General features: G+C 57.1%; 1 protein-coding gene across 5 annotated transcripts in view; it reads right to left on the bottom strand.

The window, feature by feature from the left end:
- Nucleotides 1-25,134, bottom strand: part of MOB2 (MOB kinase activator 2) — a 53,697-nt gene extending 28,563 nt beyond the window's left edge. Inside the window, exon 1 of one of the 5 annotated variants that reach the window (XM_077771521.1) lies at nt 24,895-25,134. In XM_077771521.1, coding sequence (XP_077627647.1) covers nt 24,895-25,028 — 134 coding nt within the window. In that variant the 5' untranslated portion in view covers nt 25,029-25,134. Of the gene's footprint in view, nt 1-737; nt 791-5,318; nt 5,412-6,667; nt 6,699-24,894 lie in introns of those variants that run through there. The other 4 variants (XM_077771524.1, XM_077771526.1, XM_077771523.1 and 1 more) reach the window with 4 other exon arrangements.
- Between the last annotated feature and the right edge of the window lie 1,157 nt (nt 25,135-26,291).

Genomic DNA, 26,291 nt, shown 5'->3' with positions numbered 1-26,291 from the left:
ACCAGGACTGGAGCGACAGGGCTCATGATGACAAGCCAACATCATCCAGGTGTCTCCCGCCAAGGCAGTCACACCCCAGCCAGGCGCCTGCGCACGCTTACCGCTCCCTCCATGACGGGAGGCCCAGGCCGGGACAGAAGTGTGATTCTGTCTACAAGCGCGGCGCCCACCAGGAGGGAGTGAGGGTACTGGGTGGGCGCCACTGCCCCCGCCAACACACAGGTATGGACGGCGCACCAATCCAGGTGGCCGGGCTGCACAGAACTGCGTTGTGACTCTACCCTCTTGAGAAACGCCAGCTCCATACGTGGAGCATGCCTGGCTCACTGCGGGCACAGAAAGAACACGTGGGCAGCCAAGAGTTAGATACAGAAGAGAGGACAGAAGAGTGTCATTCTGGAGAGGCCCCGCACCCCCGCAGGGCTCTGCTGTCCAGCCACGGAAACCCCCAGTCCCTACCCCCCTTGCACACACACACACACACACACACACACACACGTGCGTACGCATTCCGCCTGCAACCAAGCTGAGGCCTTGCAGCCCACCACAGCCAGGGCCCTCACTCAGGTGACTGCCACAGGGAGGAAGGCCTGACACAGCCCCAGGCGAGTCCAGGAGGGCGCGGCGGCCACTGGGACTCCACGGGTCCCTGACACTGCAGAGTGACTTGGACAGGAAAGCATGTATGCTGCCTGCCAGCGTGGGGGAGGCAGCGTCGCCCCTCACCCCCAACTGACCTGCTGGCTCCTGGGGGCATCACACTTTGCAGAGTGAACGCTGGTAATCCGGACCTCCTGGAGCTCTCTCCTGGCGCCAACACCTATCAGGCAGCAGACATGTGGTCCGGAGGAGGGTGCCCTGAGTGCCGAGCAGAGTGTGATGGCACGGTGGCCCGGGGCTTACTGGGGTCCCCCCGACTCCCTCACACCAGCTCCGCAGCCTCAGGTCAAAGCGCGGCTCCCCGCCTCGGTCTGCTCACAGGTGAACGGGACCACGTCTGCAGGGAGCCTGTCCGAGGAGCGTGCGTGGTTTACAAGTGGCGTATGAGAGGTGCTCTGCCCACACTCACGGGCTCTACGCCTCCGTGCCCTTCACTCGACACTCTGAGTGAGGCAGGAAGCGAGCTCACCCCGCCCTGAACACACATGAGCGTCCGACCCCGACATGCTATGAGGAAGGGTCCAGACGGGTAGGGCCCGAGGGATGAGGAGTCGGGCAGGCAAGGCAAAGGAGGGTCTGTGCGGGCAACAGCACGTGCGGACCCCTGGGAAGGAGAGCTCCAACCGCCAGGAAGCCGTGTGGGGATGGCTAGAGAGACGGGCTGGCAAGGCTGAGACCTGGACTGTGCCTAGGGCGGGCGGGAACCCCTGAAGGATCCAAGTGACCAGAAGGCCGGACTTGTGTGGAGAAGGCGGGAGGGCCAGTCTGGGCTGGACCGTCACGATGGGGCCGGGCTGGCGACGGGACGAGGGAGGCCGTGGACTGGGAACAGACGCAAGGGCAGGGCTCAGCTGACAGGGCTGCACCCGGGCTGCCGCAGAGTCCCCCAGACATCCTAGATGAGCACCTGTACTGCACTGCCACAGCGGGTGACATCTGTTCACTGAGCCCGCGCCTCGGCCCGATGACCCTGACGAGAGCCCCACCCCAAAGCTCCCCTGGGTGCTGGCCAGCTGAGCAAGGTCCCCAAGCATGAAGGTGCGCTCGGCCAGCAGGGCCTGGACACGGCCAGCAGTGCACGGCTCCAAAGGCAGGCGAGCCTCTCCACGGGTGGCCTGATGCCACAGTGCGCCCCATCTCCAGACCACAGGTGCCCCGCGTACCTCCTCACACACAGATGATCACACAGCTGGCTCCAACTCCCAGCCCGGCTACAGGGCATGGAGCACACCGGAGCCGCCTCCCCACCACTCTCTGCACCCAGGAGGGGGAGGCAGTGCCTGATGGGCCTAGGCGGTGAGGACCTGGCCAGTACATAGGAGCCATTCCTCATGAGCCTCGAGCCTGGAGGGAGGGAGCATTCTCAGGAAGAACCCAGAACAGCCGCGGCCGACTTCAGCTCCATGAGAAAGAAGTGCCTGCTTACAGGAGGCCCTCCCACCTTCCTGGTTATCCAGAAGCCTCGTAGGAAAGGAGGTGCCTCCCAGGCAGAGATGGGGGCTGGGTATTTCAGAAAACATTCTGCCTTGGACCTTGGCTCTACGGCCCCCAGGAGCCTCTGAGCAGGCAGGTCCAACCATCAAGGGCTAGAGGCATGTACACCGGGGCCCAGAAAGGGGCCGTGAGAGGGTAAGAGGTGGAGGCTCATCCCCAGTGTCTACCGGGACACAGACTGGCCTAGGCCTGCCAGAAGGAGGGAGCAGAGTTCTGAGAAGAACCCCTGAGAGCGGCCCCCCTGACGTCCTCTCCTGGTGCTCCAGACCTGTGACCCTGCCTGGCTTACTGGTGAAGAAGGCGTGACGTGATGGTCCGTTCAGAGCACACTGGCACCCTCTTTCAGAAGAAGACACAGAACCTTTACAGCACTGAAGAGAAGGTGGAGAGCCCCGAACACCCACAGAGGCCTGTAGGCAGGAGACAGAATCCGTACTTTTTAATCTCTGACAGCTGGCACGAGGCCGGCTTCCAGGGCAGCGCCCCGTGTGCAGCACCTCGACATGTCCTCCTGGCTCAGCGAGGTGACCGGATACTTCCATATCCATTTTACAACCAGAAAAACCAGCGATGAAGAAGATCCACACACACTCTTTAGTTACGTCATACAGAGTGGCTTCCGTGTGCACACACACAGAAATATACCCACAAACCTCCCATCGGGCAGAGAGAGCTTTCCAACAGGTGACCACCCTCATCCACTGTTTTTCTCTACGTAAGACAAGTGTCTGGACTGTCCAGCTTACACAAGGACCCCTCCAGGAGCCACACGTTGCAAAGCAGAGTGTGTATTTTGTGTGTATGTGATTATATGTGGGGAGGGTGTGCGTGTTTGTGGATGGGAGTTGTGTGTTTAAGTGTGAGCTGTATATATGCATGTGGCAGTTGTGTGTACATAAATACGAGCACGTGTGCATGCACATGACCTCTAGGCAATGGTGCCCCTTTCTTCCTAAGGCTCTCCCCCCACCCCAGCCCGAGACCCCCAACGCTGCTGGGCGGGCTGGCCCCCGACCAGGCCGAGTGCGGGAGCTCAGGCCCACCTGGGGGCTGCTGCACTCCTGCTCTTCCTCAACTCTCCCTCCCAACTGTTCACGTTCCGCTCCCTCCTCAGTTCCCAGAGATGCCCCCTCAACCACGGTCGGCCCCCACCGTCCCCCTCTGCAAGCACGAAGCGCCCGGCACGCGGCTTGTTATGTCCCCCATCGCCACACCAGGGATCAGCGTCAGGCGTGCAGGGCATCGCCAGATCTGCTAACAGCCGTGTCCCGGCACTCAGAACGCGGTGAGGGCCCGCGCACTTGCCGACTGCACACATCAACTGTGTCATCGGCTGTGCTTCACCTTGTCATTCCCCCCGGGGAGCTCTTAACACAACTTTCAGAGTTCGATGGCATGCTGCTGGCACCAGGACATGGCTCTTGACAGCCTTCCAGCTGAGGTGAAGGGTCACCACCACGCTAACTTCACCCAACCTTTGTCTGCTCTCCTGGCACTTCTGTCAAACTGGCACAAGAAGCAATAAAAATTTCAGAACGCTGGCGGAGCTCCAATGTCCGGGCAAAGACGAGGGACCTGGCAAACAGGCTCCTGGCTGGAAGGCAGCACCGCCAACTCGACAGCTCCCATGTTCCCACCAGCGATGCATCCAGGTCCTGAGGGTGCAAAGAACAGTTTCGGAGAGCAGGTCCATGAAGCCCCAAAGCACAGCCAGTGAAACAGCCAGACATTCCGAGTTTGCAGGGGTGCGGGCACACAGGCGGAGTCAGGACTCTCTCCTGGCTTCCCAGCTTCGTGGCTTGCACACCTGCCGGCCCCAGGAAAGGACACACAGACAGGGGCCTGCACCAGACTGGAGATTCTTCTGGGAAACAGCAGGAGCAGGAGCTCAGTGTCGTACATCAAAACTCCACCTGCCGAGAGCACGGCCCACAGAACACGATGACGGGTGAGCTGCACGTCATCAAAAGTAAGGAGAGCTGTGTCTCAGAAGACACCAGTAGGATGATGAAAAGACAACCCACAGACTGGAAGAGATACTTGCAAGTCACACAGGGACACAAGACTTCCATCCACAACACATGATGCGCTCTCAAACTCAACAATAATTAAGACAAACCACCCAATTAAAAAGTGGGCAAGAGCTTTGAAAAGACATTTCCGCAAAGGAGGAAAGGAGGCTGAGGAGCGTGTGCACAGCTGCTCAAACCACAAGTCAGCACCTGACCCCCACAGGGAGGAGCGGTCCACGGTGACAACAGGGCCGAAGAGGACATGGAGAAACCGAGAGCTGCTGGCGGGAACGGAAGGGGCTGACGCTTCATGAGAAACGCAGTCCCCCGAGGTCACAGGTGCTCCTCCCATGAGACCCAGAGTCCAGCACGTCTGCAGGAGACCAAGACAGGGCCAGGACAGTGTGCAGCAGCACTGCTCATGCCCGCCAACCTCTGGAAGTGACCGGAACGCCCAACCAGGGCGGGAGGCTAAGCCAACGGCCTCATGTGCAGAGGGAGAGGAATCAGGTGCAGATACACACACTTGTGTGTGTCTGAGGCCGGCTGGACCTCAGAGCACCGGTGCCATGGGAGAGGCAGAGCCCAGACACTTAAGACGCTCTGTGGTCCTGTGGACACGAAACGCAGCCAGAACAAAGCACCTGTGCTAGACAGCAGGTCGTGGGCGCCACAGCCACGGGTGTGGCAAGGGTGCATCAAATGTTCTGCATCACCACGCGTGGGGTCACGCAGCCACACACGTCTCTCAGACCACATCCAAGTGTCAGAACACGCTTCAGACCGGCGAGTCTTGATGAACGTAAGTGTGATCAGAGGTGCACGCACAAAGAACACCACATGCCAACGAGGTCACAGGAGCTCTCACTGGGACACAACTGCAGGCCCCACAGATATACCACGCTGCATGGTTGTGGGCACCCAGCGCACGATGCTAGAGTCAGGAGGGGTGGACAAGCAGGGCCAAGAAGGCCACATAACATCAAAGGTGGCTGTGTGCTGTTAACGTGAAACCACACGTAGGCCATGTGCATCTGTGCTCTCCCCGTACGTTATGTCGTGATGAACTATTTACTTAAAATGCAGGAAGAAAAAGATGACACGTGTTTGTGACACCTTATTTGCACACTGGCCGGTGGCCAGAATACTCACCAGCCTTCTCCGTCCCTTTCTGCAAGACAACTGCACAGGACAAGTGGCTTTGCCCACACCATCAAGATGAAAGGAAGGACCAGAAGGTCCCACCCAGCCAGCTACCTGCGAGACATGGAGAGAAGCCTCCAGCCCACAGCGTCTGTTCCGTCCCCTGTGACTCCTCAGCCCCATCCCCCAACAACCCCCACCCCCTCCAGGCCACATCCAGGGGCCCAGCAGCCCAAAACAGCACGCATGGCCAGCCAAGGCCTACGCGTCAGGCTCGTCCCTTGGAATGGAATGAACCTTCCGCTGCACTGAGGTTACCACATGAGTGGAAACGTCCTGGGAGGGCCTGAGGGATGCCACCTGCTACTCTGGACAGCCAATGTCGCAGTGGTCACCACCCATGTGGGGTCCGAGAGAGGGAACGCTCAAGTCGCCCCACAACTAACACCAGGCTGGAACCAAGCAGAGAACCCTCAGCAGCAGCAGGGTCAGAGGACAGAGAGGAGAGGAAGCGAGGTTTGGGCGGGGATGTGGCAGCTGGCTTCAGGGCAGGTTTTCTGGGATGAGAGCCACTGGAGCAGGGCTGACACAGTCCCCTGTGGCCATAGGTCCCCACTCCACACTGTCTAGGGCACAGAGGAGAAGGGCACGGTGCCATCCACAGTGAGTAGGGACCTGTGATGTGGCTTTGCACGCGCCAGCCCAGGAGGCCCAAACTTGGCGCCCCCTGAGCTGGCTGGAAAGAGCCTTCATGTGTCTCCCTGAGGCCCCGCTGGGCCAACAGCCCTGGGCACACAAGAGGGGAAGGACACAAAAGAACAAGCCACTAGAGCCCCTGAGTTCTGGGGTTTGGCGCCCACCCCATTCCCCATGCCTGTGTGTGCAAGCCCACAGCGCTGGCAGCCCCCCAGCACACTGCGATCACCCTCCAGGTGTCTGGACGTCTCCATCCTACAGAGGTGGAGACCGAGGAGGCAGGGAGAGAGGTCCAGATCTGACACGGGAAGCCTGCTCCCGAGCCTTTGCTCTTAAACGCCCCTACATCCCCAAGAAGGGAAAGGGGATGGGCACATCTGGAAAGGAACCGGCCCAGAGTTCAGCTGTCCTGGGAGGAAAGCAGCCCCTGGGCAGCCTGGTCACAAGCGGCCAAGCAGCTGACTCGGGAGGCAAATCAGCTCCAACTCCCAAGGGCAAGCGTGTCTGCCTCTCCCACGGCCCTGGCAGCAGAGGCCGGAACCGGAGAGAGAAAGCCCCAAACCCACCACTGTACCACCGCCTCACACCCAACACACAATACCGTTTCCTTTGCACCGGGGAAAGCAGGCGCAGTGACAGCCCGGCCCCCCTCTGAAGCTCACCCTGGACCCAGCATCTGAGTGGGGGCCAAGTTCACTGCAACAAGGCAAGATTGTAGGCACGGGGGTGGGGCGGCAGGAGAGTTGGGCTGAGCCCGGGTCCGCGACCACGCGGGGCTCACCCTGCCTTCCTCACACACTTGCCCGGCACATCTGTAACCAGGCTGAGGTGGCCAGGGGAGAACCTCTGGGTGGCGGACAAGGAGGACGTGCAGGGATGAGGCAGGCGGTCAAGTGCCTTCCTGGAGCCCAGCCCCAGAGAAGCCATGGACACCAGGAGCAGTTCTGAGGTCAGACAGAAGGAACCGCCTCAGTGGGAGAGGAGGCAGGCTGTATCCCACGAGGGGCTGGGCGCCGGGATATTAGCACACGCGCAGAGAGCAGAGAAATGCGCCACCACACCACCAAAACCGTTCCGTTCCAACTTCAAGTCAAGCCAAACTCCAAACAATGGAGGTGGCTGTTGAAGCCTGCCTAGTCATCCCGCCTGGCCCCCAGCCACCGCTGACCACAGAGGGCAGGGGCCTCCAGGCCGCACAGCAGCCACCTCTGGCCGGTCTTCCCTCCTGACCTCCGTGCTGGCATCTGCCAAGACAAGCGCCCACTGGCCTGGGCAGAGGCAAGGTGGCCTGCTCGTGACAGGCTGGCTGAGACCCACTGACTCCACAGCACCCTCTGTTTAGCGCAGCAAAGCCCATGTGCCCCAGCCCTCCCTTGCGCACACTGGGGCCCAGGAGAGTGCCACACGCAGGGTTACTAACAAGGGTGGGTGCACCGGCGCTAACTCCGGGAGAGTGCATGGTCAGAAGGCCGGTCTGCTCGAGGCAGGAGACAGGTGAGCGCCTCTCTTCACCCCCCAGGCTTCAGAAGCTCAGCAGGCAAGGAGCCCAGCGGCCTAAGATTAGGGTGATGCGGATCCTGCCAAGGTGCCCCACCCTCCCACTGGTATAAAAGCCCAGGCTGCAAGATTTAGCCCAGGCTCAGTCCAGGAAGGAGGGGAGCATACATAGCCCAGTGAGATGCCGCCTGTGCCCAGCCCCTCCCAGTGCCCTTACTCCCTGTATGACCCCGCCACGGGCAGATACTTCAGCACAAACTGGCAAGTTTTCTTTTCCCCCCACAAACACTGAACTCCAAGCAAGAAAGAGCCTTTCATTAGAAAAATGCCAAAGAGAAATGGGTGAGCATCTCTGTGTCATGGGTGGAGGGAAGCTTCCAGAGAAGGCTGAGCTCCAAGAGAGGCACAGATCATGGTGTCCAAGGGGGGTGGAGACAACCTGTCCCCCACAGCACCCCCAGGTCGCCCCTGCCGGTCATTCAGCCATGGGTGAGGGTGCCCCTCGCGCCCTGCAATGCCGCCCAGAGCTGGCCCAGGAGGCCCATGCAAGTCAGGAGCACCTGGGTCACCCTGTTATAAAGGGCACGAGGGCCAGAAACCCCCAGAACGCCGTGCACGTGAGAGCTCTGCCAGCAGCCACCCTGTGGCTGGGCACCGTCCACTTCGTGCTGTGGCTGTGGGGCCCTGGACGGCCCGTCCCTGTTGCAACATTAAGGGAAGGCCCAGGCCGCGCTGGGAGAAGGGCCCCCGAGCCCCTCCCGCAGACCCTGCTCCCTCACAGCACATCCCCCTCTAACTGGAAGTGCTCTTCTCTTCTCTGACATGAGGAGGAGGGGCAGCAGGTATGGGAGTTCAGGACAGTGAGAGGCAAGCCAGAGTCTGACATGCCGAGGCCCATACTTCAGATTCCTCAGGGGGAGGCCCAGAGAAGCCGTGGGGAGCAGACGCTCAGCACAGCACGCTGGTCTGGGGACAGAGGATCCAGACGGGAGCCTGGCCTCCTGCCCTGGCGCCTCCTGGGCACGTAAACTGCTCGAGGCCCCGGAGGGCCACCCCGCTGACCTCAGGCCTCAGTCCTCGGAAGGCCCTTTCTAAAACCCGGCCTGTTCATCTTACTTCTTAGCTCAAATGCCCCCGGGGCCCCCATCAGCTGTGAAGGCTCACAGACTCCCAAGGGGTTTGGAGGCCCCACGTGAGGCGTGCCCCTACCCAATGCCCAGCAGGCCCGCCTGGCCCCAGGGACAGAACCCTTGTCTTGACGTGTCCTCAGCCCCAAAGAGCCTCAGAGCCTCCCTTGCTCCTGCAAGTCGTGGCACAAATGTCACCTGAGACCCTTACCCTCCAAAACACAGCGCCCCACAGTCCCCCCCTCACCCCGCTGTGTCTGAGTTCAACGGGAGCGGGAACCATGCCTGTCCTTTCCTGCTAACACCTCAGCGGTGAGGACACGGTCCAGCAGCAGCAGTGTAATGCTCGTGCTTCTGCACGAATTAAGTCCCAATGGACAAATTAGAACATGTGCAAATCAGTAAGGAAAACACGACCCTCCTCCCCCCAGAAATAAGCAGTAAAGGGCAAGGAAAAAAACCATCCATAAGAGAGAGAAAGAGTAAAAAAAATGACAAATGGTCAATAAATGTGAGAAGAGAAGACCGATTTCCCTAAGTCAGGAGCACCCTCACGGAAGACAAGACGATTTTTTTCCTGCTTCTGACCAAGGACAAGGACACCCAGGGCTGGGGAGGCACACCCACCATCCCTCCCCAAAGACTGCCCCACAAAATGTTCCAGAATGCACAAAGTGAAGACCCTTTGAGCCAGAGAGTCTACTTTTAGGAATTTATCACAAATACTCAAACTCAGAATGACTTACGAATAAGGAGACCAAATGAAGCATTGCTTGCAAATAAGATACTGGGAACCGTCTAAGCCTGTATGTGCAGGGGCCTGGTCAATAAGCCACGGTGTGTCCCCATCCGAGGGGCAGTCTCTGTCCCCACTGGGCATGCGCTGGCACGGATGGGCCACAGCACAGGGAGGCAGGAAGGGGCCACCCTGAACAGCTAGCTCCTTGGGGGTGAGATTCGATGTGGATTTCATTTTCTTTATAATTCTATGAATTACTGGAATTTCCCATACAATCGGAAGGGGGAAAAAAAGCTACTGTAATTTTGGGAAAAGTCATACATGAAAACACCAAGAAACAAATGCTGATAAAGGGAGATTTTTTTTTCCCTAGGTCTCCAAATTTTCAGCTATACTGTTTTTATAATTAAACAAAAAAAAGTTGCTACCTACATCCTAATAAAGATTTTTAAATATGAGGTGCAGCTAAACATATGGCAGTTTCCCAAAAAGTGAAACACACAGTGGGCACCCCTGGACAATGCCCCTCCTCACCCTGAGGGCACAGAACACACGGCCACATGAGGACCTCAAAAGTGCTCAAAGGAGCTTTGGCCACAGTGGGAAGACAGGACCCCCCCCACCCCCCAGCGGCCACCAGCTGGAGAACATTGGTACCGTCACGGCAGCCACACCACAGACCATGCCCAGCAGCCGAGAGGAGCCGACCAGTGCCACACACATAGCGGGTGACCTCGAGGCCCAGGGAGAACCCGGTGGCAGCCAGGCGGGGGAAAGCTGAGCGAGGCTGCAGTGGGGCTCGAGGAGGGAGCCCTTGGCAAGGAGAGACGCGCCGCAGGCAGGCGGGGCTTCCACGAACCCACACACCCTTGTGGACACTGCTCCACCAGCACCGGTGACCCGAGATCCGTGTCGGCATGGACACTGTCCCCCACCTCTGACCACATATGTGTGGCGGCACTGCCTCAGGTCAACCTGGGACCACTGAGCCGAGGGTACGGCCCACAGCCAAGAAGACAGGGTGCCATGAGTGAGCTTCCAGGGGACTTCAGTTACATACAGCTCACTTCTCGGTGGCATCGGGGCTGCGGGTGAGCTGGCGTCTGCCGTTCCCACCTCCTCCCAGAAACTAAGCCAGGCACACGGTGAGAAAGAGGGTATGGGCACTCAAGGAGCAAAAGGCGTGTCGACGCCACTCACCCAGATTTAGGTTTAATGTGGCTTTTCTTTTCTAGAACCTGAAGCCAGGAGTTATTAGGAAAATTAAGAGTAAGAGGACAGGGCCCAGCCAAGACGTGTGACTGGATCGAGCCGCTGAGAAAGCACGCAAAGCATGGCCCAGGGTCTTCCCCATGGTTTCCTGTGAGCGAGCCCATCCCTCAGCTCTGACCAGGCCTGCTCCCCAGCTGTCACAGGGCTGTCCTCCTCCCCTTCTGCACCAGGTCTCCTCAGAAACTTCCTGAAAGTAGGTGCATGGAAGTAATCCTTTTTTGGAGAACTTCAGAGTGAGAAGAGATTTTTTATTCTAACCTTGCATGTGACTGATAGTGTGGCTGATATGAAGTCCATGTTGGAAATCCTTTTCTGACGGTTTCTTAAAGACTATTTTTTCATTTCTGGGTTAGAATTTGTGTTTGGATTCCTGGTTTTTTGTTTTGTTCCTCTCTCTGGAAGTTTTTAGAATCCTTTCTTTATCCCTGGCATCCTGAAATGCTGTGGGAACAGAGGACACTCCCTGTGTGAGGCACTGAGCCCATTCAATGGGAACTCACTGCCTGCAGTTCTGGGGAAATAGTGACTTGCTCTAATAACTCCCTCCTTCTGTTTCCTGCTCTTTCTGGAACTCCTTTGTGGAGTCTGTGCACTCCCTGCACAGACGCTCTGACATCCTTACTCTTATGCACCTGGGGTCCGTACCTGACTTTCTGTTCTACGTGCTGGGAAGTACACCTAATCTTATTTTCTATCCCTTGGCCTTTTAATTTGCTCTTACATTTCTAATTTCCACGCAGAAGCCCAGTCCACCTTCTTCAGGCATCAGGGCCAAGTGCAACATGGGACACAGGCAGGCGGCCCCAGGCTCCTCGTACCACCTACCAACTGAGGCCCACGCCCACTTGTCTCTGTGTAGGAGGGGTGAGTGGCGAGGCATCTGAACCCTGCCGAGAAGCAGCCTGGCTGGTGCAGGCGCCACGCTCTTCACTGGGTCCCAAGCAGGGTCCAGGGCCTCTAGCTCACAAGGAGCGGCTGGAATTGTCAGTTCTACTCATCTGCTGGAGGACTTCCCACCCCGCTCAGGCCAACTCACAGGGGAGGACCTGCCCCACCCGGATGGAGCTCGACCACAGGGCTGGCCAGCCCGAGGAAACGCATCCTGACAGCCCCTCCCCCCTCCTGTGCAGCCGGCCCCAGCCCCACTTCCTAGCCAGCACTTCAGGATCACCTGTCTCTTTGTCCCCTATCCCCAAAGAGTCAGAAAGCCATGGACTTGACCCAACCTTGGGGGTCAGTGAGTTGTACCCTGTCCAAGGCCACGGGCTATATACCTCAGCGCCAGTCCTGGCCCAAGGCTTCCAAACACACACCACTGTCTCCATGGAGGTGTGCTCAGAGGCCAAAGACAAAGCACAAATCTGTCAAACCTGTTGGACTCTGAACCCAGAGCCCGGCTAAGGCTGCTAACAGCCTCATGTCTGCACAGCAAGGATGTGGCAGGCAGGGAAAGGTGCACACATGCCTGCTCAGAAAAGGGGGTCCCCTCCATTAGCTTCAGCTGCCATTACCCACGTCCCAACCCTAAATGGAATCCTGAAACCACTTGGAGAAGGCTCGCATGACAGGGAGAGGTCCCTTACCCGTCTCCCTGTTGCAGCCTCAGGCAGAGGCCCTGATCCTGGCAGTCACCTGGCCCCTAGCCCCCCACCTTCACGTGGCGTGGGCACAAGTGGACAATAAGCTTTGACTAGGGCTACTATCTCTGTGAGGAACCCTGAAAAGCAAATACTTAACTCAAGGTCAACCAAGGGGCAAAATGCAGACGCCTCCTCTTGGTGCCCCTTAGGAAACTGCTCAAACACTGGCACCTGTCATGAGCCAGACACGCCACTCGTGTTCACCAGGGACAAACGCACACCTGCTCTCCAGAGCCCATAACTTAGCAGGGAGCCCAACGCAGGTGCCAAATGGACACGCTCCCCCAAAGACCACCAGCCCGACAGGTGCTACAAGGCAGGGGTGGTCGTGGGCTGCCTAGAATCTCCCAACCAAAATTCAGGGGCAGGAGGGGCGCGGGGAAGGACACTAAAGCAAATGAGGCCAAAAGTGGACCAGTGACGACAATAACCTAGCAGAGTGTCAGAGACTGAAACACTGGTCCACCGGCCACTGGCAGACGTGAGAGCGCGTGGCATTCCCATGGCTGTGGGGAGGAGCGCTAGAGCAGGTGAGCCAGCCCCGAGGGGTGTCCGGCCACTGGAGGCACGCCCTGAGACCTCCCGGCCTCGGGACACAGCAAGCACTTCGTAGGCAGGCTGGCTGATCCAAGGTGCAATCTCCACCGGCGTCTGGTGGGTTCCAGGCCCGCTGGGCAGGACCCCGAGCCGGCGCACCCCCAGCGGGGCCCCTCGGGGTCCCAGCAGCCCACAGCATGTGGGGCAGCAGGGCAAGGAACAGTAACACACACACATACACGCGCGCACACACGTGCAGGCTCCAAGCGGCCCTCTCCAGTGCTGTGATCCCGCTCACTTTCTGGGTGATCATCCAGCCCCACAATCTCCATTCCACTGTCCAGCCCACTTGCGTGGTCACCTGCGCCCTCTGGTGGACACAGGCCCCTTCTGCTCAGAGCAGCTCCTTCACACCCTCATCCTGCCAGGAGACCAGGTAAGCCCCCCCACCTCAAGTCCCACTGCCGGCCGCACGGTCTGGACCGGCTTTCTCCACCTCACCTGTCTCCTCAGCTCAGAACCGTGGCAGGTGTGCAGCTCAAACCTGTGTCGGGAGGTCTGAAGGCAGCGGTCAAGATGGGGTCAGCCTGCTTCTTGGGGAGCACCCAAGTGCACCCCGGAGACTCTGGCGAGCAGGCTCGGGGGGCTCCAGACTCGAGAGAGGGCACATCGATCCCTGGCAGCACGGTTCCCAGACTCAAGACCCCGGCAGCTACTCGACCGCTCTGGGCCTTCTTTCCCAATCTATAAAGTGGGAGCACTGGCCTCCTGTTCAGTCCAGTGTGTCCTGAGCAAGCAGACGCAGCCTCACGTGGGTGTCTGACCCAGGCTCGCAGATGTCCCTGGGTACAAGAAGGCTGGCCGCCAGGGAGGAGGGTGCCTGGGCCTCTGAACATACAATGTGAGGGGCGGTCTTTAAAACTAACAGAGCTGAGGCCATAAGGGAAAGAGACACCTCCGGCAAGCATGGCTAGGGTGGGAATCTCAAGTCTCCCTGTCACGCGGAGCCCAGAGCTATGCAGACAGAGGGCGCCCAGCACTAGCTGCCTCCACGGTCTGCCTCGCTCCCTCTGACCTGATGCTCCCTCTCATCACCAGGAGGAAGTACCTCTGCATGGTGAACACAGGTAAAGGAATAGATAGGAAAAATCTCTTTCTTGGTAGTGGCCACACCAATCAACAGCAGTGGCATTCTGAGACTAAAATAAGCAAGTCAGAGGAAAACTTACAAAAGATAATAAAGACAAAAACAGGCTGAGCACCACTAACGAAAACATACAGAGGACAGTGGAGCTGTGTTCCACCAGACTGGCAACCCCCAACCAGAGCAGGCCTGTTGCCACCTGGCAGGCGGGAGGCTAAGAACGTGACAAAGTGTATCATCAAGGGAAGGACAACAGTGATTCCCTGGTTAAAAAAAAAAAAAGTAGTGAGGACAGATGGGCTGAGACGGCCCCTGTGACGCTGCCTGTAGCTACCACCATAACCACCATAACCACCACCCTCCCACGAAGGAAACAACAGCCGACCTGAGATAAACACGTCACATTCCCACGGGCCGCAACCGGTTTAAGCAAGGTCCAGAAGACAGTCACCTCACTTTTGTTTCAAACAAACAAGAACAGGAGAGAACATTCTGTATCTCCAGATGTAGGGGTTCACATGCCCCTGGGAGGGAAGCGGGCCGGGGAGGGGAGAGATGGGGTGCGTGATCTTCCCTCTCCTCTGCTGGAAGGCGAAGCATGTATGACTTTACCTAGAGTCTCCTTACACAATGAAGCAAAGCTCATGGCAGAGCATCCGGACGACCTTCTATGAGGCAGGCAGAGCGCGAACACCTCTAGCAGCTTATTCTCTCATGCGGTCCTCCAGGCCACGAGGAAAAAATGCCAAGAAAAGCAAGAAGACGGCGGAGACCAGGAGAAGCAGCCCACAAGGAGGCCAACCCAACAAGCCCCACTGTCTTGTGCCTTTCACAGCCAAGCTCCAGAAAATCGCTCTCTGGCTCACCTCCTTACCTTCCCTGAGGTTCGAACACCAACCAGTCCCCCGACACACACGAAAACAGCTCTCGCGGTCGCCCTCAGCCCCACACCCCTCGGTCAGTCCAGTGGGTGCCAGGCACCTGTCCACCTGTCCCAGCTGCCCACACTGGCCTCCCCGCAGACGGCGCTCCCCACAGCTCCTCCCAACCTCAGGCCCAGCTCCTCGGGGCCGAGTCTTGCACCCGCCCTTCTCTCTCGGCCCTCCCTTCCTCTCCCCTGCCCAGGCTCGGCTGGGCCTGTCCGCACACTCATAGCCCCCTTGGCACCTCTGCTCCACCACGCGGAGGGTACCACTGTGCGTCAAAGTCACCATGCCCCTAAGTGCAACCAGGACATGCACGCCTGCGTCTCAGTAACAGAGCTGCTCCCTGCCCACTCGGGTCCCCCACGGCCCGGCCACCATCTCCCTCTGCAACCTAAAGCCCCCCGTCAGTTCCCTCACCTGGTTCTCAAACCCACCGGAAGACCTCGGAACAGACCCCAGCACGGCTGGGCCAGGCTGAACTCCAGCGCCAGGACTTCCTAGTAACTCAGGCACTGTCCTATCCCCTCTGCACCTGTCTTTGTCGGCTCTAAAATGGGGTCACCAGGAGTATGAGAACCCCCGAAGGCATGACCTGAGGAGGGTGGGAACAAGTGCGCCTGCCACACTGTCATCTCTGCCTCCACCGGGCACTGCCACCTGCTGAGACCCTGACAGGTGTCCTAACTGGCCTCCTTCACGGGGTCCTGGCAACATCACTGTCTCCACGCAACACCCGGAGGGGTCGTGCCGAAACACGGCCAGCCCATGCGGAGGCCCTCTAAAGGCTTCTTGCTGTGCTTACAACACGCCTCAAGGCTGTGAGGCCACCTGAAGCCTGTCCCTCTGGCCTCACGGGATATACTCACTCATGCCGTTCTTGCCCACCTTGCCCCAGGCCTCGCCCCCAAGCCTCATGTGCATGGCCTGAAGCCAGTAGTTTGGGGTGTGCTTGGTGGTGGAGCTGACCTCCCAGGACCTGAAGGAGAGAAAGNCATTTAAACTTGATGCTCATAAAATAGAACCACACCTGCACAGACAATGTGGGAGCCTCATCTTCTCAAAGGAGTCTTAACTCTGATTCATCACTGTCCCCATGAGCAGAGGAAAGGAAAGGCAGTAAGTGCTGGGCCTCCTGAGGCTCCGTGGTGAGCTGGGGGGATGCTGCGGCCAGGTCTGGGAAGGGGCCCAGAGGGCAAGGGACAGAGAAGGAAGGGGACATGGGGACCCACATCTGCCCTCTGCCTTTTGCAACCAGGGACTTGGGTGAAAAGCCCAGGTCCCAGTGTTTCAAGAGCCAGGAACCCCAACCCAGGGGCAGGGCTGTGTTTGGGGTGCACCCCTCCCTACAGCACTGGCTTTGGGTCCATTCCCCTCTCCAGAGGGTGGGGGAGTCCGGCCCACCCCAACCAGCCGCATGGCACAGATCACTAAGTCGACCCCCCCCAAAAGGAGGCGCCCACCACGCATGGCAGGCACACAGCCCACACACCATGAGTGCACATAACGCGTGCCCGGTGCAGGAAGACATGAGGGCCCCTGCGGGAATCCCAGCAAGTTCTCACGCTCCACTCACAGGATCATCCTGTCTGTCACCTGTCTCCTCCTTTAAAGTACATGCCCTCAGGGCTCCTGGGTGGCTCAGTTGGTTGAGCATCTGACTTCAGCTCAGGTCATGATCTCACAGTCTGTGGGTTTGAGCCCCGCGTCGGGCTCTGTGCTGACAGCTCAGGGCCTGGAGCCTGCTTCAGATTCTGTGTCTCCCTCTCTCTCTGTCCTTCCCCTGCTCGTTTTCGGTCCCTCTCAAAATAAAGACATAAAAAAAATTTTTAAGTACAACGTCCTCTCTTATACTTTAACAATTCTGAGTTTGTAAGCCTGGATTTTGTCCCATTTTAAACAGATCTCCTTGCATGTGTGATTTTTCTTCTTATTTCAAAATGGAAACTACTCGGAACCTATAGTTTCTCAAACTACAGGCTGGACCCACTAATGTGGCTCGTAAAACCGGCCTGGTGGGGCAGGTTTTTGTTTTTTTTTTTTTAATTTAAAGTAGCAGCTCAGAAGAGAAATGATGGATGTAGGGCATGTGCACCAGACTAGTGTGTTTCAGTTATACACAAAGACCACACACACACACCACACAGACACAGATTTGCACTGACCGTGTATTCTAAGTCACGTTATAAAATGAATCAATTTCACGATCACAAGGTTTCCAAAGGCTGCTCTGGAACAAACGGTGGCTGCGTCTGGCCTGTCATCTGGGACAACCTGTGTGGGACACGGGGCCTCGGAAAGTGCACCCGTTGAGATGTGCCTACTGGAAGGTACTACCTACCAACAGGGGCACAAATTTACAAATTACATATTCTAGAAATGGCTGAAACAACCTCTCTACTTGAGGTCTATTCCAGGGGGAAAGAGCTGCAAGCACACATGGGTCTGCAACAGTCCTAAGGGGAAGGCATCGCTGGACTGACAAGAACAAACCACGCTCACAAGTAGAAGCAATGCAAGACGCTTTCCAAATGCAATGAGTTAAGTGCGTTCACTGCATCAGTGTTTTTATAAGCTGGCCATAAACTTTAAATGAGGTCTGCTATTTTTAGAGCTGCTTTTCAGATCCTGTTCCAGACAGTTAGTCAAAATTTCACTTAATAGGTCTTTCAAAATATCTCTTACAGAATGGACACCCCAACAGCCCCAAACTCCCAGGCAGCTCTGCAGTCAAAGTACCCGTGAGTTTCCTTCCTGCTTCCGCACAGCCCTCCAACATTATGAGCTCTGCGTCCCCACCCCCAGACTGCCCCAATCCAGTGGGCTGTGCTGGTTAAGAGAAGCCACACTGATGGGGAGCCTTGCAGCTCCAGCACCGTGTTCAGGAAGCCGACACCACCCAAGGCCCAGACACCTTCCTCCTGTGTCCCCTCCCTCCTAGGTGGTTATCAGGAAGCACAACACTCATTCAGGTGGCCTCAGCTCAGCCAGAGCCTGGGATCTGCCACTCTGTACTCAGGCACTTGGACGTGGGCAGCTGGGGCAGCTGCTCCTTCTGCCCTGCACCTAGCACCCAGCTCCTGGCCTCCTTGTATCTGGATCCTTTCTGATAACCAAATCCGGCCCCTACCTAACCCAGGTGATCCTGCTGGGGTCTTTCCTCAGCACAAATGATCGGAAATCCTGGTGGCCCAAACCCAGGACCCCTCCGTCAAGTTAGAAAGCTTTGTTACCAAAGGCTGTACCAAGCAGAGCAAGGGGTGGGGGGGAAACTAGACCACTGTTCAGGCAGAGAAAGGGGGAAGCTGAGGAATGAGGGGAGAGCCAAAACCCAAAGCAGGGCAGCAAGGGGGCACCCACCCAGGGCCCCACGAGGGCAAGGGGCCTCCCACATGCCTCTAAGGGACAGAGAAGGACACTGCCTGCCTGCTGTCCTCAGCTTATGCAGAAGCAAAGAAGGAATATCACAGGGCAAACATACAACAATCTGTTCTTCACATTTCATTGTTTAATTTAATAAACAACTGGCCAGGGATATTACGACCAGCGGTTACCCTGCCACACCCAGGAGAGAGCCACTCGGGGCCCACTCCTCACTCCCGGGATCTGCCTCCCCAGAGGCAAGCCCAGGCCCAGTGGGCAGTGGCAAGGCCACGAGCCCTCGGACATGGCCCACCACCATGCAGCCCCCTGGACCGGGGTTAAGACAGAGCAGCCCACTCGACTGAGGAGGGGTGAGTGCCGGTGACCTGCCGCGAGGGGGCACAGTCACCGGGCCAGCCGTCTGGACTATGATCACGTGAGCGGGCAACAGCGTGCCACGGGAGGACGCAAGAGAAGGCAAAAAGGGCTTTCTGAGTAACAGAAAGAGCCGGTCCGCTGTCGACAACAGGGGCCCCTGGAAAGCGAGGCAGGCCCGAGGCCCACAGGACCCGACGCAGCACGGTCTGTTGGTGCGGTCATCGAGCAAACGCTCCCCCCGGCTCCTTCCCACGTCGGAGCCTGGACGGACACAAGACACAGCTCTGACAGAAGCAGGGAGGAGGCTAATCCACCCCTGCTTTTGTGTCCAAAGACAACAGAAATGGGACGTCTAGCACACAAAACTGAAAAGATATTTCAGATGCTCCCCACCACCACCAAAACAGACTAAAATAAAACCCAAACAAAAAAACTCGTTTTACTTAATTAGAAAGAGGTCGACAGGAAAAGGTGGCGGGTGAATCGGACTTGGCCACCGAAGGACAGGAAGAAGAGCCCGGGACCGCAAGTGCCCTCCCTGCAATAAACAGCCGCCAAAGGGGCCCAGCCCTCACGGTAACAACCGTAACCACAGTTTCAAAGCTGTTTTAAGAATTAGGAAAATAAAAGAGGCCATGAGGGGCCCGTGATGCCACCCAGAACCAGAAACGCCCAGAGCACATGACAGAAGAGCCTGACGGCAGAGCGAGTCCCTAGCGTTCCCCCTGGAGAGAGAGTCGCGTACGAGCGCACGGTGAGAGATGGCTCTAAAATGGACTCGATTAACTAAAAGCCCCAGGCCCGCAGGGAAGGGGATGGGTGAGCGTGACGCCGCAGCACCTTTGTCCGTCCGTGGGTGGTCTGTTCACCAAAAAGGCCTAGAGACCGTTGTCAACCCAAGGCAACAGGGTGAACCTTGGCACCTGGAATGCGGTCTCTGAAAAGCATTTTCCACTACAAGCAACCAGGCGGCTTCCAGGTGTGGACCCTGATCTCACAGCAGAGCAGCGACACTATGCGAGGCCACTAGGGCCCATGTTTTCAGAACTCAGAACCAGCCTGAATGAGCTCCCGGGGGCCAGAGACAGGACGGCAGGGCCACTGCTGAGGAGGACAGCCACAGGACCCAGGGACCAAGACTGTTTTAATCTACGAGTTCGTCTTGGAACATGTATATTTTAAGCCCTCCTAGTCACTTTGAGAAGGTGTTAGGGTATCAACTCCTTAATTTTGAGAGCTGGTAAAGAGAGGGGAAAAAAAAAATCAAGCGTTTATCCTGAATTTCCTACATTGATTCAGGAGATCTTGGGGGAACCAAGCAGCTGACAGGTCTCTAGTCAGAGCACTGCACTCCAGGCCGCCCTGACACTGGCCTGTGACCTTCAGCCATGCGTCCATGCCCAGGAAGGGGAGGATCGCACCTGCTCTCTCTCTCTCACCCAGCAAGGAGAAATGAAGCAGCAAGTCAGTGACAGCACGTGCCCAACTCCGAGCTCATCGGCAAGTGGGGACCACACAAAGGCTGCAAGCTCTGGAAAGGGGGGTTTTCTGGCCAGCACAAAGACAGACTTGTGACACCAGATGTGTTCCGAATCACACTCCTGCCCTGCCCACGGCCACTGCCAGAACCTGTCAGCCTTTGTGGACAGAGACCAGGCCCCATGCCAGGATGGCCCGGGAAGACCTCCCCTCTGCCGGGCCAGCACCCTCTTGGGGTGAGGGAGGAGGAGGCGGTCAGCAGCCAGACAGGGCCCCGTCCAGCCACTCCAACGGAGCTCAGGGTCTGTTTCCCTCTCCCTGGCACCATGACCTTGGGGCGGTGTCTCTAGTCACCTGGGGGTGGATAAGCGAGCTGGAGGCAGTAAGGCCAGGGTGTCCTGAGCTGTCATGGTGCCCACTACAAACCATAGCTCCCTTCACCAAGTGGCTGCTTTGATACTCCCGATCCCACCCTCTCAAACGCCTCACACCCACACGAGAGCCACAGAGAAAGCAGCCTCAGGACTCTCTCATTAACGCCAGACCCTGGAGCCTGTGCTCTTGCAGGAGTCCCTCCAAGACAGAGATGGCCAGGCCTGTCCTCTCTGGGGTGCTGGCAAGAGGCCGGGCCAAGGCAGGGAGGGAGGCTGAGACGGCCCTGCCCGAGGGGGCTTTCTGCACCCACCGAACACACATCACTGGGCACCTGCCCGGGCCAGTCCCAGACACCCCAGGACACAGCACCCAAGAATTCACTGCCCTGCCTCCAAGGGGACGGTCAGCAAGTGGAGCAAACAGAAAGGAACAGAGGCTGGAGCCAGAGACTGGGGCTGGGACCTGGGACATTTCTGTCCCGGGCCGCCTCCGCCACCTTGGTAGAGAAACGAAAAGACAGGCTGTGGCACTGGCCGAGAAGCTGCACCGGCAGATGGGGAGAAGCTACTGGTGGGGCCTGGCTAGAGTTCCAGAATCTGCTGGGGGACACCGCAGGCATTAGCGTGGGCCTTAGGACCAAAGAGCAGATCTGTGTTACGAAGGTACGCCAGAACCCAGGTTCACCTGAGGTCGTGATGGAAAAGGAAGCTCACCAGAGCAATGACAGGCTCTAGAAAATACCAGCAGACTCCTTCCACAGAGTCTGCTCTCCGCAGACGGGGTACATCCCACCTCACAGTTAGGAGAGGGCTGCCACCAACACAGAAGCAGGAGCAATGGCTGCAGGCGAGGAGCAGAGAGGACTTGACGTCCTTTCCAAATGGCTTGACACAAAACCCTTCTGATCGGTGGAGATGAAGAGCAAGGTTCCTACTCATTCTCATTAACAAAGGTGCCACAGGTGGCTTCAAAGATCCCCCAGGAGGAAAGCTAGGCTGTGGCGATCACACTACGGACATAGGGGTTCAGGGATACCTAGTGCTTTGTGTCTTGCTCTGCCTCTGACCCCAGCCAGCCGCCGAACTTCTCCCACGTGTCCCATCCATTCCCTCCATCCCACTCCCCGCCAGGGAAGGGCTGCTGTCCGTGGCCTTAGGAGCTGGAAGGTAGACATGCGCCTCCGCCCAAGTGGGGCTTCCAGAGGGCAGACCAGCCTGGCGACCCCCAGAGCCCTGGCCTTCCAGACTCCACCCCTGCCCTGCCTCCACTCCATGGGCCTCAGAGGCTGGCAGGCCCAATGTTCTGTTTCTTACCCTGATACCACATCGTCTTCACCTTTGCCTTCTCCCTATTCGGTAGTTCTTATCCAGTGACTTCGGATCCTATTTCTAAGCTATACAGAGTAAGGCAGAGATAGCGGACTCCACCGCGTCTTCAGTGCAGGGCAACCAAGCACCTGCCGTGAAAATACATTCTGTCTTGTTTTGGGTTAAAGGGGCAGGTCAGTCTCAAACTGTTAAGAAAAAAGCATATGTATATATGGGGGGGGTGATAGAGCAAACATGATAAGTTTAATGCTGGGGAATGTGGGGAGTATACAGGAATTACTGAAACTATTTTTTATAACTGCTCTAACTTTGCAATTACTGCAAATAATAACTAAGCAGTATNGGGGGGGGGGGGGGGGGGAGGGGAGGAGAGAGCAGATCACTTCCAAAGAAGAGTTTACCTGACAGCTGGCTTCTCAAAGCAACACTAGAAGCCAGAAGCCAGTGGCCAGACATCTAAAATGGGCTGAAAGAAAGCCAACCAAAACTGCTCCGTGCAGTGAAAACACGAGGCAAATTGGAGGCAGTTTCAGGCCAACTAAGAGGGGAGCTGCCTACCAGTGCGCCGACTGAAGAAAGGATGAAAAGGACACCCTTCAGGCAGAAGAGGCCTGGCCGTGGAAGAAAGTCAAATACCAGCAGGACTAAGGAGCAGAGAGAGTCGGGACAGAAAGAAAGCGCCTGAACAAGTGGCAAGGGTACAAGACACGGACAGCGCTGGGGGCTAAGATGTGGGGAACGAAGAGCCCCCCAGCAGCACACAGAAGCCCCAGGGAGGGCAGCTGCATGACAGCCTGAGGTCTGGGCACCGTGGGGAGGTGGAGGGGGCGACTCACAGCATCAGACACTGAGTTTAGGGTCTGTGCCACAAGTCACCTATGAAAGAAAGGAACATGAGTGCAGGGCTTCCAAAGCAATGGGGGGTCAGGAGGAGGGAGGGTTTAAAAGAGTCATAATAGGGGCGCCTGGGTGGCTTAGTCGGTTAAGCGTCCGACTTTCGCTTAGGTCATGATCTCGCGATTCGTGGGTTCGAGCCCCGCGTCGGGCTCTGTGCTGACTGCCAGCTCAGAGCCTGGAGCCTATTTCAGTCTGTGACTCCCTCTCTCTCTGCCCCTCCCCTGCTCACGCTGTCTCTCTCTCTCTCCTAGAAATAAATAAAACATTTAAAAAAATTTTTAAAAATAAAATAAAAATAAGAGAGTCATAATAAACACATTCGAACGAAAGGCGGACAAGCAGTGCTAGAAGGTCTGACCACGTGCCCCGGCCACCACCGCAAACATTAAGGGCAAAGAGGCTGAAAGGAAAGACGATTCACGTGCAGCCCGGTTGCAGGACAGTCACCAGAGCTGTAAGGACTGCAGCGCGCAGCCCAGACCCCTGGGGCAGCCCACTTCCACCTCTGGCTGGGGGTAGGCATAACTCCCCCTCCGAGAGTCTCCGGCCTGTTTCTCGCCATTCCATGAGGTCTGGCTGTGCCCCTTCGGTCAGGGACATGTGCCGCACTTCCCCAGGGTACTGGCCTTTTCACCCTTTGAGGGGTATCTTTTGATGAACAAAGCTCCCTAGGTTCAACGTAAGCCAAATTCTCTTCCCCTTCATGACCTGCAGTTCTTGGTCCTGTTCAGGAAAACCATTCTTCACCCAAAGGCCAAAAATAGCATCTTCTGTGTTATCTTCTTAGAACAGTGCTGTCCAAGAGAAACATACCACAAGCCACAAATGCCAGCCATGTCTGAAATTTCAGATTTTCTAGGAGCCACAATAAAGAGTAAAGGGAAACAGGTAAAATTAACTTTAATATATTTTGTTTAGCCTAGGGTATCATCATTTCAATACGTAAGAGATATAAAAACACTTCACGTTATTTTTTCCAAACCGAGGTGTTGTGCACTTGCATACACCTGAAGCTCTCGGGGAGCATGCACGGCCCTTCGGGCACTAGACCTACATTCTTCCCGACTCAATTACCCTTTGTATGCTGTGAAGTAAGGACTGAGACTTTTTTTAACACATGGATAGCCAGTTGACCCAGCACGCTTCACTACAAAGACTCTGGACCTTCTCTTTTTCCTGTCTTGATCAGTCTTGCCAGAGATTTTCACTTTATCCCTACATTCAACGCATCGAACTCAAGCCCTGAAGACTCTGCTGGAGACCCAGTCTGCGCCGCGGACTCCCTTCCCTCCCACTGTCACCTCTGGGCTTGGACGCCACTCCACGGCGCTTCCTTCGTGTGTGATCTGTGCATCCGGGCTCTGAACTACTCTCCCGTCTCCCCGCAGCACACAGGTCATGACAGGTGGGGTTCTGTTATCTGGTCTGATTCCGCTTAGGCCAAGGACACACTGGATGGCTGCAGTTGGCGGAAATCCATCAAGGTTTCGGTCAACTTGTGAATGTCTGGTGAGTGTGTTAAGAGGGTGTGTAGCCCCCCGCTGGTCATCCCAACACCATCCTAAGGCCCCGGGCCAGCAGGGCAGCTCCGCAGCCTCCCCAGGGCCTGTCCAAGGACCCGGAGCAGGTGGGAACAAGAGGAGAGGCAAAGCCAGGACACGCATTCCCTTTCCTGAAATTCTGTGTTCTACCCACCGCTCCCGACTTTCCCCAGCCTCTGGCACTACTCTATCACTCTGTTCCTCAGTTTGACTTTTTCTTTCTTTTTTTAGATTCCACATATAAGTGAAACCATGTGGTATCTGTCTTTCTCCATCAGGCTTTTATTTCACTTGGCACAATGCCCTCTGGGGTCATCCATGCTGCTGCAAATGCCAGCACTTCCTTCTCTGTTAAGGCTGAGTGAATTCCACTGTGTCTATTCACCACACGTTCTTTATCCATTTCTCTGTCACCAGCTGCACAGGCTGCTTCCACACCTGGACTGCCAGGAATAATCCTGCAGTGACAACGGGGATACACACGTGGCTTCAAGGTCATGATTTTGTTTGGATAAATACCCAGAAGAGAAACTGCTGGGTCAAATGGCAGCTCCATTTTTAACGTCTTGAGGACACTCCACACTGTTTTCTGCAGTGGCTGCACCAGCGTGCACCCCCACCAACAGTGCCCGTCTCCCCCCATCCTCACCCACACTTGTCATCTCCTGTCTCTTTCATGATCATCATTCTGACAGGTGTGAGGTCATAGCTCAGGGTGGTTTTCATGTGCACGTCCCCAACGATGAGTGATGTAGAGCTTCTTTTTCGGTATCTGTTGGCCATGTGTGTAGGTGTTCTTCAGAAGACAGGCAGGGGGCCTCCCCAGGTCATGGAGACAGCGTGCACATGGGCTAGGGCTCTCAGTGGGAGACGGCACAGAGGGCTGGCCAGGCTGCAGTGGCACAGGTACCTGTGGGGCGCACAGCAGTGGGGGGCCTGGAGGGAGGTGGGAAATTGGGACAAGGGATGTTTTAAGCAGGAATAGGACATGACTAGCTCGCTGGTGGTCTGTGGAAGATTGGAGTCAAAGAGAAGGACATACGGCCCCCAACCCCACACCTAGGTGCCTGTATCTGGGAGAGCCCAGGGCGCCCGGGCCGGCCTGGAGGGAGCCCAGCAAAGCCATGGCTCTGAGGAGGTCCTGCCGTCTGGACAGACTGGCCCCGGGACCAGGCCTGCAGCCAGAACCACAGGGTGTGTGAGCAGCCAGGGCGTGGCCTCCCCGGAACAGGCTCTAGGCCCAGGCACACAGGCCAGAGAGTGCAACCTTCACCCTAGACTCCTGCAAATGTCATTGGGGGGGGGGGGGGGCCTTTTTTTTTTTTTTTTTTTTTTTTTTAAATAGAGGCAAAGTCCCTGGTCACAAGAGCCCCCAGATTTAGGACCTTTCTGACTGTCATTGATCCTGCACATCCCCAGGGTGTGNTGTGTGGGGGGGGGAAGGGACACTTTATTGTTTGTGTTAGAAATCAAAGGACCCGGGCTTCTGGGAAAGACACGACACGTGGAAAACGACAGTGCTCTGTGGGCGGCTCCTGGCAGGGGCACCTGGCTCCGGAGGGCAAGCATGGCCCCATCACCCCTGTTCTCTCAGCTGCACTTTGTGGCTCCAGTTACAGCAGAATTAGCATAAAAAACCAACGGGACAACTGGGGACACGTACAGGTACCGCATCTTGATTCTACATCTGAGCCGTCTGGCTGAAAACAAACATGAGAACAGACGCACTTGGCTCTGGCCCCTACACTACGCCCCACCCCCACCGCCTAGTCCCATCCCCGCTCCCCCAGGGGGTGGCCAGCCCAAGCCCAGCACCCTGGTCACCTGTAGCAATACAGGTGCCGACTGCCAGAGGCCAAGAGAGTACAGCCAACATCTCCAGCCTGCCAGGCCAGCACAGGGCCAGGACACTGAAAACCCCAGCCCCTGGGCCCTGCACGGCAGCGCCTGCTCCGACGACGTGGTCACTACTGTAGGTGCAGCAGGACCAGGTGCCGCCAGGTGCCAGACGCCAGAACATCGCCCCCGCCAGCAAGGCAGCCCCGA

Source organism: Crocuta crocuta, unplaced genomic scaffold (assembly GCF_008692635.1).
Source record: "Crocuta crocuta isolate KB4526 unplaced genomic scaffold, BGI_CrCroc_1.0 scaffold1192, whole genome shotgun sequence".
Taxonomy (NCBI): Eukaryota; Metazoa; Chordata; class Mammalia; order Carnivora; family Hyaenidae; genus Crocuta; species Crocuta crocuta.
Note: the sequence above shows the minus strand (reverse complement) of the source record. Positions and strands in the feature narration are given on the sequence as shown.